The sequence below is a fragment of the Enhydra lutris genome, unplaced genomic scaffold, assembly GCF_002288905.1.
Source record: "Enhydra lutris kenyoni isolate GAN:26980312 unplaced genomic scaffold, ASM228890v2 scaffoldscaffold59, whole genome shotgun sequence".
NCBI classification, from domain to species: Eukaryota; Metazoa; Chordata; class Mammalia; order Carnivora; family Mustelidae; genus Enhydra; species Enhydra lutris.
Genome location: NW_019154143.1, coordinates 4653267 through 4672744, shown reverse-complemented (window position 1 = coordinate 4672744; position 19478 = coordinate 4653267). Strand labels below are relative to the sequence as shown.

The 19478-nt window shown below is 38.4% G+C and overlaps 1 protein-coding gene across 1 annotated transcript in view; it reads left to right on the top strand.

The window, feature by feature from the left end:
- Positions 1-1401: 1401 nt before the first annotated feature.
- The window catches only part of LOC111158360 (protein kinase D3), an 83261-nt gene continuing 65184 nt past the window's right edge, over positions 1402-19478 (top strand). The window contains exons 1-2 of the mRNA XM_022520358.1: positions 1402-1528; positions 10050-11006. Coding sequence (XP_022376066.1) covers positions 10719-11006 — 288 coding nt within the window. The 5' untranslated portion in view covers positions 1402-1528; positions 10050-10718. The remainder of the gene's footprint in view (positions 1529-10049; positions 11007-19478) is intronic.

Genomic DNA, 19478 nt, shown 5'->3' with positions numbered 1-19478 from the left:
TTAGAAAAGTTACTTCTAGGAAGAGTAACTTCTGTCTCTTTAAGGACCATGAGAGAAAATGGAAGTTACTGGTGAGATGGGACTGGCTGTAAATTGCTCCAATGAGGTCCTGGGAATCTTGCTGAGAGAGAATATTTGGGGCTGGACTAAAACGTCTGTTGGAAAGTGGAAGGAAGAAAAAGGCAAAGTTAGGCAAGAGGGTTCTTTAAAAATAATATAAACTTGAGTAGATTTACTTTCAATTTTAAAATAAAACAATAGCAGAATAAGACTAAATATAAAATATTAGATCGACAGGATATGGGTACATTTGGTAGCTTCCAATTCCTGAAAGTATTTCAGAAATGTCTTTTCTAAACAATAGTTTCAGAGTAGATCCGAGTTACACACAATTTTACTTGCCCCATCTTTAATATAAGTTATTTAAAAATTCTCATTTTTTAAGTTTAAATACAAGATGACTTAAAACAGAGGGAGTCACTTAACTTTCTTTTCTTTCTCTTCTCAGAAGCTGCCTTAGACCCCTGCTGTGGGGATGGATGGATCGTTGATAAGCAGCCCATCCAGCTTGTCTCAATATGTTTTACTTAAGTCTTTTTGAGATAAAACCTTGACAGAAGGAGAACTAGGTCCTTCCTGGGACAGCCACCGTCAGCTGGTCAGGTTTTCTTCTCACATTAAAGTTATAATTTACCACATAATGTCTTTTCCCTCTAGATCCTCATCCTGACACCCACCCCTCCCCGTTCCCCGGGCATTGTTACCCTGTTTCCCTGGACGTGGAAGCCTAGGTTTATGATTCTTGACTGCACTTCACTTTGATGGCAGGGGACACCCGCGAGCTGAATGATGGACAAATAGGAAACCAAAGTTACCACTTCGGTTTACTCTGCTTAGATGAAGGGCTCTGGATGTCTCTGCGTCGGGTGCAGAATGCCTGGGGCTGCGGCGCCAGGCGGCCACCTGGGAGGCAGGCCCGAGGGAGGAAAACGTGGGGAGCAGGGAGAAGAGCAATCAGGGTGGAAACTGCTCTCTGCTGTGGACCGCTTCCGAGTCCCCCATTCAAGTTGTCACCTCTTGGTTCCTTGCCACATCGGCCTCGGTCAGAGCGGACGATAAAAGAGAAAAAGGCAATGATGGGTTCGAGTACCGTATGTAACTGGTTAAAATACACGGTCGCGCCCCGCTCCCCCCCGCCCACGGAGACACGGGGACGTCCGAGGACGCAGAGCCCTCGCTGCCTGCACAGTGCAAAGGCACAGTGGCATCCCCGCGCGGCTACCACCCGCTCGGGCCCGCCCGGAAACTACAGCTCCCGGCAGGCCCCGCGCCGGCCGCGCGCCCCCGCCCCGCACGCCCCGGCCCCCCGCCCCCGGGCCTCAGGACGGGACGGGGAGGAGAGGGAGGGAGGAAGGGGCGCCAGCGGCGGGTGGGATTCTGCGAGGCGCGTGAAGCCTAGCTGGCGCCTCGTCTGGGATCCAGACGCTGGCGGCCGCGGAGTTTCTCACGACCGGCGGAGCCCGCCTCTGTAAGTAGTCGCCTCAGGGAGCGCGGATCAGACACCGAAAAAGTTAGCGCCGCCGCGGCCGCCGCTTTGTTCTCGCGGCCCGTCGGGTGAGGCGGCGGCGGCCCCTCCCCCACCCACCCGCCCGCACGCGGCAGCAGCCGCGGCGGCTGCGGGACTCGGGCCCCGCGCGGGGCTGGGCGGCGACCGCCGGGGCTGGGCGGGAAGTTGGCTGAGCCCGCGGCGGGCGGAGCGGGCGGGGGGCGCCGCGGCGAGCGGGGGCGCCGGCGCGGCCGCCAGACGGGGCCAAGTTCCGGCGTGGGCGCGGAGGCCAACTTGGGTCCTCGCTCCGCCGGCGACCACCGCGCGCGACGGCTGCGGGAGCAGGCTGTTTCGGGGTCCCTCCGGCCGGTCCCGACGCCAGCCCAGCGACAGTCAAGCTGCCGAATTGGGATGATCCTTTTTTTTTTTTTTTTTCTCTCCTATTCATTTCATCACTTCGTGTTGTAGCCGTCTCAAAGGAGTAAGTAAATGGTGCTTAGAGACTGTGTGAGCCCCCACCCCAGTTTCCTGACTGTGCTTAGTTTTGCAAGTTGCAGTCTTGCTCTGAGTTGTTCTCACCCCCGGGAGGTTTTTCTTGCGATGAAACGCTGAGGAGTGCGACTGTTTTCTCTGAGCAGTAACAATAACCACAGACTACTCGATTGCCTGTTGGATATTTTATTTGAAATCATCGCAGCATAGGCCTTGCCGACTGCAGGCACGAATATAAAATCAAGCGACAAGCGTGTGTGAGACCCGCAGACTTCTCCATACACAGATTGATGGCTTGGACATAACTGTCTCTTCAACCACACCCATCCCCACAGGAAATAAGATATCGGTGTCATCTTTGATTAGGAAGGATAAGTTACACCCTGAACTACTAGTTGGTACTACACAGCTTTAATGAGCTGTAGCCGCAAATGAAACAAAAACTTTTTAAATGCCTTAATCTGTATCCTAGAAAATGCTATATTGTATTACTCTTACAACTGCTTCTACTTTGTACTTGATGTAGCAGTTCTTCCTGCATTTTTAGCGACAATGATTTTGCTGAGATCAAGTTTACTTACCAACTTCTAATGCGTCGTCTAATGGGTATGAGGACATCCATAAAGGTCCCTGACCTAGCTCTAGTCTTCTGAGTTTTATTTTATCAAAAGAACCTTTTCTTCCTCCCCTGTTAGGATCTGAATTGAGAGCAGGCATGAAAATTCAGCCAAGTTAGGAGTTTTAGTAAAAATATTTTAAACATGTCATGAAGCCTTCATGTTAGGTTTTGCTTCAGCAGGTAATATAGATGTGGTAGATCTGATCAGATAAGCTTGGAGTGTTTGACAGACCAGTTTCCATACTAAGTTCTATAATTTAGTGGATAACATTTCACTTTTTAGGATGACTCACATTCAAGATGTTGTCTGTTTCATATCTAGAGACTGATTTTTTAAAGCATCTCAGTAGTGAGTCTTTAAGATACACAAATTTTATGAGCTTTCAGTTTCAATAGATGACCTCTTTAAAAGAGAAATTTCTCTCAATGGGTTTTCATTTAACACTGGCATATGGAAAAAAAGGGGGGGGGGCTTTAATAAATCAAGCTTTTGGGCATGAAAATTTTTAAATTACATTATAATTGAAAAAACCAGGGCACCTGGGTGGCTCAGTCGGTTAAACAACTGCCTTCAGCTCAGGTCATGAGCCCAGGATCCTGGGATCAAGTCCCACATTGGGCTCCCTGCTGAGCAGGGACCCTGCTTTTCCCTCTCCTGCCACTCCCCTTGTGTGTGCTCTCCAGCTCTCTGTCAAATAAGTAAAATGTTAAAAAAAAAAAAAAAGATTTTAAAAAAGAAAAAAAATATTTAAATGCACTTTTAAGGGACATTTTCTCATTTTTTTTTTAAATTTTTATTTTTTATAAACATATAATATATTTTTATCCCCAGGGGTACAGGTCTGTGAATCGCCAGGTTTACACACTTCACAGCACTCACCATAGCACATACCCTCCCCAATGTCCATAACCCCACCCCCCTCTCCCAAACCCCCTCCCCGCAGCAACCCTCAGTTTGTTTTGTGAGATTAAGAGTCACTTATGGTTTGACATTTTCTCATTTTTATTTTTTTATTTTATTTTATTTTTTTTTAAAGATTTTTTTTATTTATTTGTCAGAGAGAGTGAGCACAGGCAGACAGAGTGGCAGGCAGAGGCAGAGGGAGAAGCAGGCTCCCTGCTGAGCAAGGAGCCCCATGTGGGACTCCATCCCAGAACGCTGGGATCATGACCTGAGCCGAAGGCAGTCGCTTAACCAACTGAGCCACCCAGGCGTCCCCATTTTCTCATTTTTAAAAAGACTTTCTAAAATTGATGAAAGTACTACCATATTGAAATTAATTGTTCATTTTTAAAAGAAACTACTTTTGCAGAACTGGCTACATGGGGAAATTATTTGCCAGTACAGATTTTAATTTGGTTTACTAATAATTTTATGGTTTACAGTCATCTGTGCTGGTACTACTTTGAGTCTCCGATTATGTAATTTAAATTGAACTTGTATGTGTGCCTCTTTGGAGCAGTGGAAAAATTTGAGATGGTACACTTAGGAGACGTTTTAATTTTAATTTTAGTGCAGAAGAAGTTTTCTCCACTTGTATGGTTAGTTTACAGTGACATCGTGTGAGAAATTGCTTATTGGCTGTTAGCCAGTCAGATTTCTCAGATACCACTGGGGCAGAGAGAGGCGATGAAGGTCCATCAAGCCCAGCATAGATTCATACAGCATTGGCCAGATTGGCAGACTGTAATCTTATTATGGGATAAACTTTTCAGTGCCTGAGCAGCGAGCAGACATGGTGTGCTCTCTGTACTCTCTCTGAGAGTGGAAGGGCCGAGATTCAAATATCACTGGTCCAGATGAGCAGAATTTTAGCAGTAAACAATTTAGTTGAATGCTGAGCTCTTAGGAAAAGTATTATATTAATCTAAGGAATAGTTATATTTTTGAAAATCTGTAAATAGATGCCAGGAATGCGACAGACTAGGATTTAAAAAACTCAACCAAGTTATTTGAATTGTTAATACAGTATACAATATAAATATACAATATACAATATAAACACAACACTAGGATTATTAAGCCAGGTCAAGCCTGTATCAGGGCAAAACATAGACATTGACTTCTGGACAGTAGTCAGGATTGCACTGAAAAAGCCCATTTGCTTTTTTACATGCTAAAAGAATACGTGTAGGTATCAAGGATGGGGGGGATGGGTGGGAAGGCCCTGCATTCATTAGCATTACTGACACACAAAACTAAATTGAACCAGGACAACCCATTGCTGGAGGAAGTCATGGTAAATATTATGCTACTCAGAATAAGAAAAACTTTTTTTTTTTTTTTTTTTTTTTGTCGGATAGAGTGAGCACAGGCAGAAAGAGTGGCAGGCAGAGGCAGAGGGAGAAGCAGGCTTCCTGCTGAGCAAGGAGCCCGATGTGGGACTGATCCCCCTGGGATCATGACCTGAGCCGAGGGCAGCCGCTTAACCAACTGAGCCACTCAGGCGTCCCAAAAAAAAACATTTTAACTCTTCGCTTTAACCTTTACTGATTTACTGATTACCAGAAAGGACACTGGCTGTACTAAATAATGAGCTTCCTTATGAAGTATTTAAGAACTGGATTTGTTTTGTCTTCTGGAATCCTCTTCCCTCTTCTCTCTCCTTCCCTGACTCCTACTTATCCTTTAGGTCTTTGCTTAAGCACCACTTCCTTAAGGTCTCCTCGCGTGAGACCCCAGTTGAAATTAGGTCCTTTAAGTATACTTTGTCATATCGTTTTTCATAATTTGTAGGTACTTTGCTATTTATGTGAATGGTATTTGGTTAATGTATGTGTCCCACATCACACTGTAAGCTCCAGTAGCCATGTCTGTTTTGGTTACTGCTGTATAACCACAGTGTCTCTAGTAACAGTGTGGCAGATAATAGACACTCAGTAAATGTTAAATGAAAATGCTGCTATTTGAGCTTCTAATTAGAGGCTTTGCTAAATTATGAGGTATGTACATGCAGTCAGGAGGTGAGAGAATGGGAGGGAAAGGTGGATCAACTTGTGATGTTACCATAAAGTAATAGGCCTTTGTTTTACCTTGTCTGTAATAATAGGGCAGGGTGGGCTCAAGATTCTTTTAATATTTCATCTTTTGATTCCATTCAGCAGTGGTGATGGATTATATAAGCTCATTTGAATTGGATATGTGACAGATAACTCCCCAAAAGAATATTTGAGATGTTCCAAATAAACATATCAGAAATGCTTGCCAACTTATAGCTATTAGAAACAAACATATCTAATTAATATACAGTTTATAAATTAGTAATTGTCTTGTCTCGGTTTCCTAATTGAAACATAAAGACAAAATAAAATACAGTTATTAAATTTTTTGATACTCATCTTAATATTTTTCATCCTTCATCTTGTTGCATCTTACAGAGCAAATCAGGGTTCCATAAAATAAAAGGAGAAGACAGATGGGATGAGTGGGCAGAAGCTAATATGACAGCTCATTTAGTTTCTTCTATTTGTTTTCATGCTGAAACTTTAAAAAATATTTTTATACAAAGTATAACATATAGTTTATTAATAGTTATAAGTAGTTCTGATAAATTGGCTGATTGTATTAGACAGTTAATGTTACTTGGCTAACAATAACAGGTATAATAAAATGAAAATTTAGTGGGAAGACATCCATTGAAAATAAATTATTATTGAACACAGAAGCATCTTATATTTTGAGGTATTTAACCTGAATACAGTATTCTTCTTAGATATTTTACTACCTTTTCTATGATAGCTAAGTTTTTTTTAAGATTTTATTTATTGATTTAACAGAGACATCGAGAGAGGGAATACAAGCAGGGAGAATGGGAGAGGGAGAAGCAGGCTTCCCGCTGAGCAGGGAGCCCTATGGGGACCAAAGACAGAAGCTTAAGGCCTGAGCCACCCAGGTGCCCCTGATAGTAGTTCAGCTTTTGAAACTACTCAACTTGTGTATATTAAGTAGCTCATTACCTTAGAAGAAAACCTGTTCTGTTGTTAGGCTTTTGGAGGTGGAATGAAATAGTAGAAAGAAAGTGGGCTTTGGAGTCAGGGAAGCTTTTGTTTGAATCGAGTTCCATGCCATGTTAGATGTGAGCAGGCAACTTCTCTGAAACCCTGGCTCCTTTTCTGTAAAACAGAGTTAAACAAATCCCCTAGGGTTCTTGTAAGGATGTAATGAAGTATCGTATCTTAATTGCAGCGTTTGGCATAAAGTAGGACCTTAATTATTAATTCCTTCATGTAATTATTATGAAAATTGTTGCAAGTTACTGAGCACTTAATTGTAAGCCAGGTACTGTTGTAGGTACTTCAGGTGCAGTAGCTCCATCCTCGTCATGTCCTGTGAGGTGAGCAAGTTCTGCTGTTACCTTCATTTTAAACTTCTCTGCAGTGATACTGAGTAAAGCCGATTATTCTCTTACCACCTTTTCAAATATTATTTGTAAGACCATTATTTGAAGACTATTACTCTGTTTACTTTGTTAAGCATATATTTTCACATGACATTGTCTTAACCTTTAACTGGATGCATGCTTTTAATTACTATTTTTTAATCAGTATAGCCCTTAAAAATGTGGAGTGTAGAAATGAATACAGTGGCGATGTAGGCTGACCAGCAACAGAGTTTACAGATTGATATTGATACATTCTCAGTGTCCTGGTAGGTGGATTTGCATTGGTTCTTTTAGCTACCAATTAGCAGCCCTCCTTAAACTCAGATGGCTAACTCCATTTATAAAGAGTTTCTAAGTGAGCACTTCATTTCTTCTCTGTTGTAAAGCTTTACACTCACTCTTATTACTTTCCACTTTAACTTTGGTTTGTCTTTCCCGGATTGTGTACTCTGGGATTTTATAAGCATGTCTTCTGTGTCTTTATCTTATAAACAGTCAGAATCAATATAGGGTCAAGAGCAGAATTCCAAGGCACATCCCCTAAAGATTTCTTTCATTTAGGTTGATATAGACCAGTAAACTTACCAACTACACTAATATCCAACTCACACTCAAACAATGTATTTGCAAAAATAGCATAAAAAAACATCTTGAATACTATTCTGGCCAGAATACACTTTTTTCCCCTGGCTTTGCTAATTGTGTGATTTTGGGCAAGTACTTTAATTTCTTTTTTTTTTTTTTTTTTTTAAGATTTTGTTTATTTATTTGTCAGAGAGAGAGAGAGAGCAAGCACAGGCAGACAGAGTGGCAGGCAGAGGCAGAGGGAGAAGCAGGCTCCCTGCCGAGCAAGGAGCCCGATGCGGGACTCGATCCTAGGACGCTGGGATCATGACCTGAGCTGAAGGCAGCTGCTTAACCAACTGAGCCACCCAGGCGTCCCAGTACTTTAATTTCTAAGACTGTTTTTTTCAACTATAAAATAGGTTGTTGCATATGGGATGTTGCATCCCACATATGGGATGTTTAGAACAGTGCCTTACAGATAGTTGGAACTCAGTGACTGTAAGTTATTATTATTCTTTGTTCCTGCATCTAAGAAGTCTAGTAATCTTTTCCAAGATGTAAATGCAGTGGATTTGGCCTTACTCTGTTTGAATTCATGCTGTCATCTAGAGATTATTTTCTAAGTATTCAGAAACTACTCATTTTCATAATCTATTCTCCCATTTGACTGAAGATTAATATTAAATTTATATGTCTGTGATTTCTGGAATCCACTTCTCCACTCCTGCAGCTCGTAAAATTTGAAGTACATCTGACCAATATCCAGGCCCTGATTATTTCTTTCTGAGCTCTTTCTCCAAGATTATGAGAGTCAGCTTTGTGATTACACTTGCTGATTGCTTTAGCAGCATAGAATGAATTGCATCTGGAACCAAAGACTTGCACTCATATAAAGTTGTTTTAGTCTCTCATTCACCAGGCTTGGGTTTCAGTTCTCATTGCTCTTCTACAGTTTTAGTTTAAAAACTGAGAGAAGATAAGCAAAATACAAGTTGAGCAATTTTGCCTTTTCTATGCGCTCTCTCAACCCTAACAACATCTCTGAGCAGTGATTCTCTCAGTTCCTTGTTCTCTTTGACAAATAGTATGTTATTGTGAGACAGCACTTGGTAAGAAAGTATGAAACTTGGGTCCTAATTCCCACTCTGCCTCTTCTTTTTTTCTTTTAAATTTTATTTATTTTTGTGTGAGAGAGAGAGAGAGACCCCATGAGTTGGGCTGGGCGGGGGGGGGGGGGGGGGTTGATCAGGGAGCTCAATGTGGAACTCCATTCCAGGACCTCGGATCATGACCTGAGCCAAAGGCAGACACTTAATCGACTGAGCCACCCAGGTGCTTCCCCCACTCCACTTCTTAATACCCATGTGATGCTGGGCACATTACTTCATATGCTTATGCTTCTGTTTTTTCATCTGCAGAAATCTATTTGTCTCCAAAGAGATATGCATGACGTAAAGTATGTAAAATATTTATAAGATGTTAAGTGCTGTACCATATAAGGTGGAATGATATTTATTTGAATGTAGTTATAAAAGCTTTTTTACCTTAAGCAGCTTTTTCTAAGCCTCAGTTTTTCCTGAGCTTTCAAATTCCTGTTACCCTGTGTGTATGTTTTTGCTCTTCTTTGCGGATTCTGCAGCCACATTGGGTGCTTCCCTCTTTTTCATCATTGGAATTGTGTAAAATTTAGATCCCTTGTGAACCATTTCACTTAAGTCATCGGGGTCATACATACCTTTTGTTTTTGAACTGTCCTGTTGTAAACTGTGATACATTTGTAACTGAGCCTAGTGCTCTCTCTTTTTTTACTTTTAGAAACCCTTTATAATATGATCACTTTCTCCTGTGATCCTGTCATACGTCATTCCCATTATAACTGTGCATAGGATGTTCCTTCTGCTTTCTTAGCTTCTGAAAGAAATCTGTCAACAAAGCAAGTCAGCAATCATATTTTGGCAGAATTAGACTTTTTGATATAAAAAAAGAATACTTTTGACATGTCTTTATTAGGACAGTATTATACATCTTTCATATGACTGAGTGGTGTGTGCTTTATTTCTATGATGGTGTCTGTCCATTTTAACCTTCTTTTAGTCCCTCCTATTTTTCTTTGTTTTTGTCCTAACTCAGTTGTATATTTGTGGAATAAAAGTGTTTGACCTTCAGGTTTCAGGTATTAGTGAGGCGTGCCAGGGACTTGGTGGTGGTGATGGTGGTGGAGGAGGTGGTGGTGAGCAGGAGGCTCTCCCTAAAATTATACCTCTCTCAAAAAATGTCTCTGATAACTAGGCCCCCCTAAAATGGCTACTCATTAGGATGTCTTGATGTATTACAAACATACAAGCAAAACTTATAATTTAAAAAAAATACAGGGATTCTTGCATTTTTAAAATAATGTCAAATGAGTATAAAATATTAAGAGTGTTTTTAAAATTCCTTCCAGCCTGACTACATTTCAGAAAGCATCAACTTTTCTCAGTGGACCTATTCATCAAGTGAAATATGCCTGTACTGTTTTAAAAAGCTTTGTGCTTCATCATGGAAAAATTTGCCCCCCCCAAAAATGAAAGTAAAGACATTTGAGAAGGTGATTTAAGGTGTGGACATTTGGAAAAGTATCCCATCAAATCAGTAAACCTCAAGATAAGGGTTAAATAGATTAAGCCTAACCACTTATTTTTTAAATCAGGAGGATTTCATCTTAATAGAAAAACAACTTTTATTCGATATGTATTTTCTGAAATTAAGAGAGAGAGACAAGAGTAGACTTAAAAGAAAATAAATGAAGATGGTTAGTAAAGAAGCAATGTCAACTCTTTTCTGCTGAGGATAATTCAGTGATGTTAAATCCTTTGCAAATCCCTAGTTGTGGTCCTAAAGACAAGACTCTTTTTTGATGGGACTGATACTAAAGGAAGTCGGACCTTTTGTGTATTCAACTCACAGTTGTAGAAGTTGCAGTCATTGGCATGAGTGGCTTAAAAGAAGAAATAAAGAAGTGTTCAGTTAAATCCAAAAGTACAGTCATTTTTTTACTGCTGTGATTTTAAAAACCTCTTCATAACCACTGAAAAAGAATTGACAACTATTTTAAAAGATTAAAGAAAGGCAGATGTCTGCAAACAATTCTCCTCCTTCAGCCCAGAAATCTGTATTACCTGCAACACTTCCTGCTGTGCTTCCAGCTCCTTCTCCATGTTCAAGTCCAAAAACAGGACTCTCTGCCCGACTCTCTAATGGAAGCTTCAGTGCGCCATCACTTACCAACTCCAGAGGCTCAGAGCATACAATTTCATTTCTGCTGCAAATTGGCCTTACACGGGAGAGCGTTACCATCGAAGCCCAGGAACTATCTTTATCTGCTGTCAAGGATCTTGTGTGCTCCATTGTTTATCAGAAGGTACTGTGCATGCTATTTATGTCAATAGTTTTTCTAGTTAATATTGTCTCTAATGCTTTTCTATAAATTATACATGCAACAGTGAGTTAACATATATGGATCAATTGTTTATATCCTAATTTGGATCATTTTGGAAGAATGCTAATAGACTAGAAGCCTAAAGTCTGAAATTTCAGATTCTAACAACTGGAGCCTTTATCCTAACTTTAAAATACTGCCCATTTAGTTTTTCTTTTAAGAGCAGGAAAATCCATATAAAATCAGGAGGACTTCAGAAATCTCATTTGGTTTTAGAGAAAACAGGACGCAGAGGGTGCAAGGCATCCAGGTGGCTTACCAAAAGGATGGAACACAGCTGTGGCTGAGTCCCAGGTCCACACCTGTTTTTCCTAGGTGCCCTGCATTCTACCCTTTTTTTTTGTACCTTCTTCCTTCCCTTTAGGTCTTGATTTCACCTATACTACCGTTTAATACGAGAATACCACTCTCTCTTGCTTAAAAAATAGGTAAACAAGTTATTAATATATGACAATACATAAAAACTTGAAATTGAGGGTGGTTTTATTTTGTTTCCCTTCTGCATACCTCCTGCCCTATACTTTACCATTTTTTAAGGAACCTTAGCTAAATGTCTTTAATAACTTTGATTTGCTGGATAAGTGGTTATGTTCTCTATTTTTTCATAGAACTATATGGTTAAGTAGTAAGAATTGCTTACATTTTGTTTTTAATGGACTGAGCGTATGTTTCAAATTTGTTTGGAACAAATTAGTGTACTTTTTATTTTAAAAATCGTATCAGGTGAGATTAATACATTTGTATTCAGCCTTCTCATTGTACTGTTTATGTTTTAATTTCTTATGCTTTATATGATTTGTTATTATCTTCTGATGTAGAAGTAATTAATGGTCTAAAAATGCTGTGCGGTTTGTAGAAACAGCCTATGCCTTGTGTGTGGTAACAGTAACTTGTCTATTGAAATGTGGTTTAAAGATTCAGTTTCCTTTTGTAGATCTGTAGAACCATCTGGGTGTCTTTAAGTATTTTTGCTTTTATTTTCCCTTGCACTAAACGTTACAGAGGTTTTTCACAAATATGTTGGTAACTAGCTATTTAATTTAAAGATAAGAATTTATCTTAACTACAGTTTGTAACTTGAATGTTTCCTTTTCATTTGAGCCCATAGAAATTTATAACTAATGTTTTGGTAGAATCTGTATTATTGTTTTCAGTCTTCTAAAATTTCATTTCGTTCTTCTGTTCATACAGAGGCATACTGATTTCTACGGGATTATTTTAGAATTTGTTACTTCATCTTTAATGTAGATGTGAGATGTGGGTCAGATGGGTAAACTCTTGGGAGACTGGATTAAACATCGTAATCCATGAAAAAATACAGAAAAAATACAGTGATACCAAGGAAATAAGACAGCCAAAAAAATCAATCAGTGTGAACTTTATATAGATGTAAAATAGAATTATTGATTATAGAGCTAGCCGGCATAAAATGAGTATCATGGTAAACTGAATTTAAATCAACATTAGAGTGAAATGGGGATGTATTTGGCAAAAATACATAGTCGGTATAGGCATAAGTGCATTACACATTCCTTTTGATGTTTGCTAGGATTCTAGCTGTTGTTTAAGTGTAGTGTAAAAGAGTTTTAAGCTTGAAACTATGTCAGCTGTATTTATTTACTTTATAACTTTGCACAAGTGATTTGACTTCTTTGGATAATAGTTTGCAAATCTCTCAGATGATTGAGTTGGGATGATTTCTGGTTGTAATTCCAGCAATGAGATTCTGAATAATTTAATCTGAATTTGGGTCTTCACTGCTAGAGACAGATAAAGGAGAAAGAAGTTTCAAGGGATGACCTGTTGCAGGCCAAATCAGAATTCTTAAGGGAACCATCTCAGATCCTAATATTTTCTAGAGATGTTTCATGGATTGCTAACTCATCTGGTGTTTGGAAAAACCAAGTCAGAAGTTCTTTTGCTTTTTACCTTCCCTCTTGTCTTGGGCACTTGCTCACCAGTCTTCCATTTTACACCTGTACAACTCCAGGTTTACTGTCAGGACTCTTACAGGCACACCTGCTTTTCTTATATCTATTCTTAGTAACTACATCTACCTGAACCTGCTAAAAGATAGGGCATTGGTTAAATTTTAGGAAATAGGCTAAACAGGTGTCTCTTCCCTCAAAAAAACTTATAGTCTACTAAAGGAAACCTATTCATCAGAGTAAAACATTTAAGTAGAAAGTGAAGTTAAAGAGTGCTTCTCAGGTTGATAAAGGATGTAGAAGACTTCAAACAGAAGTCTCCTTTCCTCATCCTGGTCCTGGGCCAACACTGCACTGCATTCTGTTACTATGGTTACACTTTTTTTTTTTTAGATTTTCGTATTAATGAAGTCATAGTATATAGTCTTTTGTTGCTGATTATTTTCCATTGTATGGATATACTATACTTTGTTTATTCAATCATCAGTTGATTGATATTAGAATTTTTTCTAATTTGGGAGCATTATAAATAGAATTGCTCTGAACATTCTCATTCAGATCTCGATTATAGATACATGTTTTCGGGGCGCCTGGGTGGCTCAGTGGGTTAAAGCCAATACCTTCGGCTCAGGTCATGATTCCAGGGTTCTGGGATCGAGCCCCGCATCGGGCTCTCTGCTCAGTGGGGAGCCTGCTTCCTCCTCTCTCTCTGCTTGCCTCTCTGCCTACTTGTGATCTCTGTCAAATAAATAAATAAATAAAATCTTAAAAAAAAAAAAAAGATACATGTTTTCATTTCCTTGGGGTACATATGTGGAAGTAAGATGGCCATATCCTTAACAACACTTGGTATTTCCAGTCTTTTTAATTTAACTGTTCCTGGTTGGTGTGTAGTAATATCTCCATGTGGTTTTAATTTGCATTTTCCTAATGGTGAATGAGATTGGTTATCTGTCCATGAGCTTATTTGCCAAGTTCTTTAACATCTTAGATACAGGTTCTTACCAGATATAAAATGTAGGTATTTTCTTCCAGTCTGTGGTTTCTCTTCATCTGTTCTTTTTTTAAGAGAACTCTTTTATTAATCTAAATAATAATCTAAATAATAATCATTTTAAAGGCTACTGTTCAGTCATCTTGATGCATAAAGTTTATAACCAGTTTCTTATTTTGGTCATTTACGTTGCTTCTAATTTTCTTCCAGTTTTATGGAGATATAACATTTATAAATTTGTATTAGTTTAAGGTATACAACATAATGATTTGATATGTGTATATTTTGCCGAATGATAACTACAATAAATGTAGTTAACTTATATCACCTCCCACAGTTAATTCTTTTCTCGTGATGAGAACTTCTAAGGTCTACTCTCCTAGCAGCTTTCAAGTATACAGTAAAGAATTGTTAACTATAGGCACCATGCCATACATTACATTGCCAGAATTTATTTATCTTATAACTGGACGTTGGTACCCTTTGACTACCTTCCTTCCTGCCCTCTGCCTCTGGTAACCACCAGTCAGTTTTCTGTCTTTGTGAGTTAAGTTATAGGAGTTTTCACATATAAGTAAGATCATATAGTAGTTGTCTTGCTCTGCTTGACTTACTTCACTTAACATAATGCTTTCAGGGTCCATCCATGCTGCTGCAAATGGTAGGATTTCCTTCTTTTTGTGGCTGAATAATACTCCATTTTATATGTATATATATATATACCACAATTTCTTTATTCATTCACCCTTAGGTGGACATTTTGGTTCTTTCCATGTCTTGGCAACAGTAAATAATGATGCATTGACCTGGAAGGTAGTGATTTCATTTTCTTCAGAAATGGCATTGCTGGATCATATGGTAGTTCTATTTTTAATTTTTTGAGGAGTGTCCATATTCTTTTTTTTTTTTTTTTTTTTTTTGGTCCGTACTGTGTTCTATAGTGGCTGCACAAATTTAGACTCTCACCAGCAGCGCATAAGAGTTCCCTTTCCTCCACATTCTCACCAACACTTTTTATCTCATGCCAGTCTGACAGCCAGGAGGTGATATCTCCCTGTGATTTTAATTTGCATTTTCCTGATGATTAGTGATGTTGAGGACTTTTTATGTGCCTGTTGGCTACCTGTATGTCTTCTTTGGGGGAATGTCTATTCAGTTCTTCTGCCCATCTTTAAATGGGATTGTTTGTTGTTGTTGTTGCCATTGAGTTATAGGAGTTATTTTTTGGTATTTGGGGTATTTATCAGACACACGATTTGCAAATACTTTTCCCCCCTTCTATAGTTGCCTTTTCATTTTGTCAGTGGTTTTCTTGGCTGAGGAGAAGCTTCATAGTTTGATGTAGTCCTGCTTGTTTATTTTTGCTTTTGTTGCCTTTGCTTTTGGTGTCAAATGCAAAGACTCATTGCCAAGAATGATGTCAAGGAATTTATCCCTTATGTTTTTTTCTAAGAGTTTTTTGGCTTCAAGTCCTACATTCAAGTGTTAAGTCCATTTTGAGTTGATTTTTGTGTGCGGTGTAAAATAGGCATTCAGTTACATTCTTTTGCATTTGGCTGTCCCTGTTCTCCCAGCGCCATTTACAGAAAAGACTATTCTTTCCATTGTATATTCTTGATTTCTTTATCATAAATTCATTGGCCATATATGCATAGGTCTATTTCTAGGCTCTCTGTTCTGTTCCATTGATTTTATATGTCCATTCTTATGCCAATACTGTACTGTTTTGATTACTATAGCTCTAAAGTATAGTTTGAAATCAAGAAATGTAAATGCCTCCAGCTTTGTTTTTCTTTCTCAAAGATTGCTTTGGCTATTCAGGATCTTTTGTGGTTTTGTATAATTTTTAATATTCTTTTTTCTATTTCTGTGTAAAATGCCATTGGAAAATTTGGGGTAGTATGGATATTTTAATAATAACCTTCCAGTCCATGAACATAGAATATTTTTCCATTTATTTGCATCTTCTTCAGTTTCTTTCATTAAAGTCTTACAGATATAATGTTTAGTGTGTAGATCTTTCACCTTCTTGGTTAAATTTATTTATAGGTATTTTCTTCTTTTTGATGCAATTATACATGGGATTGTTAATTTCTCTTTCTGATATTAACTTAGTAGTGTATAAAAAGGGAACAGATTATTGTATATTGATTTTGTATCTGGCAACTTTACTGAATTTGTTCATTAATTCTAACAAAATTTTTTGTTGGAGTGTTTCATGTCATCTACAAACATAGACAATTTTACTTCTTCCTTTCTGATTTAGATGTCTTTTATTTCTTTTTCTTGCCTAATTGTTCTGGCTAGGACTTCCAGTACTATATTGAATAAAAGTAGCAAGAATGACATCCTTGTCTTATTCCTGATCTTAGGTTTTTCCACGGAGTATGATGTTAGCTGTGGGCTTGTCGTATACAGCCCCTGTTATGTTAAGGCATGTTTCCTCTATACTTCACTTCATTTAAAGTTTTTGTCATGAATTGATGTTGAATTTTGTCAAATGCTTTTTAAAAAATTTTAATTTAATTTTATTTTTTTCAGTGTTCCAGAATTCATTGTTTATGCACCACACTCAGTGCTCCATGCTATACTCGCCCTCTTTATTATCCACCACCAGGCTTACCCAGTCCCCATCCCCCCTCCCCTCCAAAACCCTTAGTTTGTTTCTTAGAGTCCACAGTCTCTTATGGTTTGTCTCCCCTTCCAGTTTCTCCCAACTCACTTTTCTCTCCATCTCCCAACATCCTCTGTGTTATTCCTCACATTCCACAAGTAAGTGAAACCATATGATAATTGGCTCTCTCTGCTTGACTTATTTCACTCAGCATAATCTCTTCCAGTCCCGTCCATGTTGATACAAAAGTTGGGTAATCATCCTTTCTGATGGAGGCATAATACTCCATTGTATATATGGACCATATCTTTATCCATTCGTCTGTTGAAGGGCATGTTGGTTCTTTCCACAGTTTGGTGACTGTAGCCATTGCTGCTATGAACACTGGGGTACAGATGGCCCTTCTTTTCACTAAATCTGTACCTTTGCGGTAAATAGTAGTGCAATTGGAGGGTCATAGGGTAGCTCTGTTTTTAATTTCTTAAGGAATCTCCGCACTGTTTTCCAAAGTGACTGCCCCAACTTGCATTCCTACCAGCAGTAAGAGGGTTTCCCTTTCTCCACATTCTCTCCAACACTTGTTCTTTACTCGCTTGTTGATTTTCGCTATTCTAACTGGTGTAAGGTGGTATCTCAATGTGGTTTTGATTTGAATCTTCATGATGGCTAATGATGATGAACATTTTTTTCATATGTCTGTTAGCCATTTGTATGTCTTCTTTGGAGAAGTGTCTGTTCATGTCTTCTGCCCATTTTTTGACGTGATTATCTGTTTTGTGTGTGTTGAGTTTGAGGATTTCTTTTTAATGCTTGTTATGCATCTGTTGAGATGACCATATAATTTTTATCCTTTATTTTGTTAATGTGGTATATCACATTTATTGATTCGCAGATGTTGAATTATCCTTGCATCCCTGGAATAAATCCCACTTGGTCATGGTGTATGATGCTTTTAAAGTGTTGTTGAATTCAGTTTGCTAATATTTGTTGAGAATATTTGCATCTAGTTCATCAAGAATGTTGAGCTATAATTTTTTTTTCCATATAGTGTCATTATCTGTCTTTGGTATCAGTGTAATGCTGGCCTCATGAACTTGGAAATGTTCCTTCCTCTTATATGGTTTGGAAGAGTTTGAGAACGATTGGTATTAATTCTTTAAATGTTTGGTAGAATTTGCCAGTGAAGTCATCTGGGTCTTTTTGTTTGTTTGTTGGGAGGATTTTTATTACCAATTCAATGTTTTTTACTATGAATTCATCTATTAATATTTTCTACTTGTTCATGACTCAGGCTTGGTAGGTTCTAGAAATTTATCCATTTTTTCCAAGTGTCCAGTTTGTTGGTGTATAATTGTTTATAGTAGTCTTTCATGTTCCTTTGTATTTATGTGGTATCATAGTGTCACCTCTTTGATTTGTAATTTTATTTGAGTCCTCTCTTTTTTCTTTAAACTAAAGGTTTGTCTGTTTTGCTTATCTTTTTTAAAAAACCAGCTCTTAGTTTCATTGAATTTTTCTGTTGTTTTTTTAGTCTCTAATTTATTTTCACTATGATCTTTGTTACTTCTTTATTACTTCTTTCCTAATTAAGTTAATTTTGGGCTTAGTTTGTTATTTTTGTAGTTCCTTGAGGTGTAAAGTTAGGTTGTTTATTTGAGAGCTTTTTTCTTTTAAGATTTTTTTTTGTTTGTTTGACAGAGAGAGACACAGTGAGAGAAGGAACACAAGCAGGGGGAGTGAAAGAGGGAGAAGCAGACTTCCCGCTGATGAGGAGCCCAATGTCGGGCTTGATCCCAGGACCCTGGGATCATGACCTGAGCTGAAGGCAGATGCTTAATGACTGAGCCACCTGGCCCCCTGAGTTCTTTTTTATAATGTAGGTGTTTACTGCTATGAACTTCTCTCTCAGAACTTCTGCTGCATCCCATAAGTTTTGATATATGTATTTTCATTTTCATTTGTCTCAAGGTATTTTTTTATTCTCTTTTGATCTTACCTTGACTAGTTGTACAATTGCATTTTGTTTAATGTCCACATATATGTGAATTTTCCAAGTTTCTTTTGATTTGTTTTTGTAGTTGATTTCTAGTTTCATACCATTGTCATGGGAAAAGATGTTTAATATGATTTCAGTCTTCTTAAATTAGTTAAGACTTATTTTGTGGCCTAACATGATCTCTCCTGGAGAATGTTCCATGTTTGCTTGAGAAGAATATGTATTCTGGGGGCACCTGGGTGGCTCAGTGGCTTAAAGCCTCTGCCTTTGGCTCAGGTCATGATCCCAGGGTCCTGGGATCGAGCCCCACATGGGGCTCTCTGCTCAGCAGGGAGCCTGCTTCCCCCTCTCTCTCTGCCTGCCTCTCTGCCTACTTGTGATCTCTGTCAAATAAATAAATAAAATCTTGAAAAAAAAAAGAATATGTATTCTGCTTTTGGATGGAATTTTACAGTAGATCTCTGTTAAGTGTCTGGTCTAATGTATAGTTTAACTTCAGTGTTCCTTTTTTATTTTCTGTCTGGATGACCTATCCATTGTTGAAAGTGCATTACTAAAGTTGCCTATTATTATTGTGTAGCTGTCTGTTTCTTCTTTTGAATCCTTTAATATTGGCTTTATATACTTTATATATTTAGGTCCCCCTGTGTTGAGTGCATAAAGATTTACAAATATTATATCCTCTTGTTGGAGTGATTCCTTTATCATTATATAATGACCTTGTCTCTTACTACAGCCTTTGGCTTAAAGTCTATTTTTTCTGATCTAAGTTAGTTAATATACCTTTCATTATAATATACTATATTCTTCTCTTAACAGTATCATTTGGAGAGCCAAAATTTCTAATTTTAATGAAGTACAA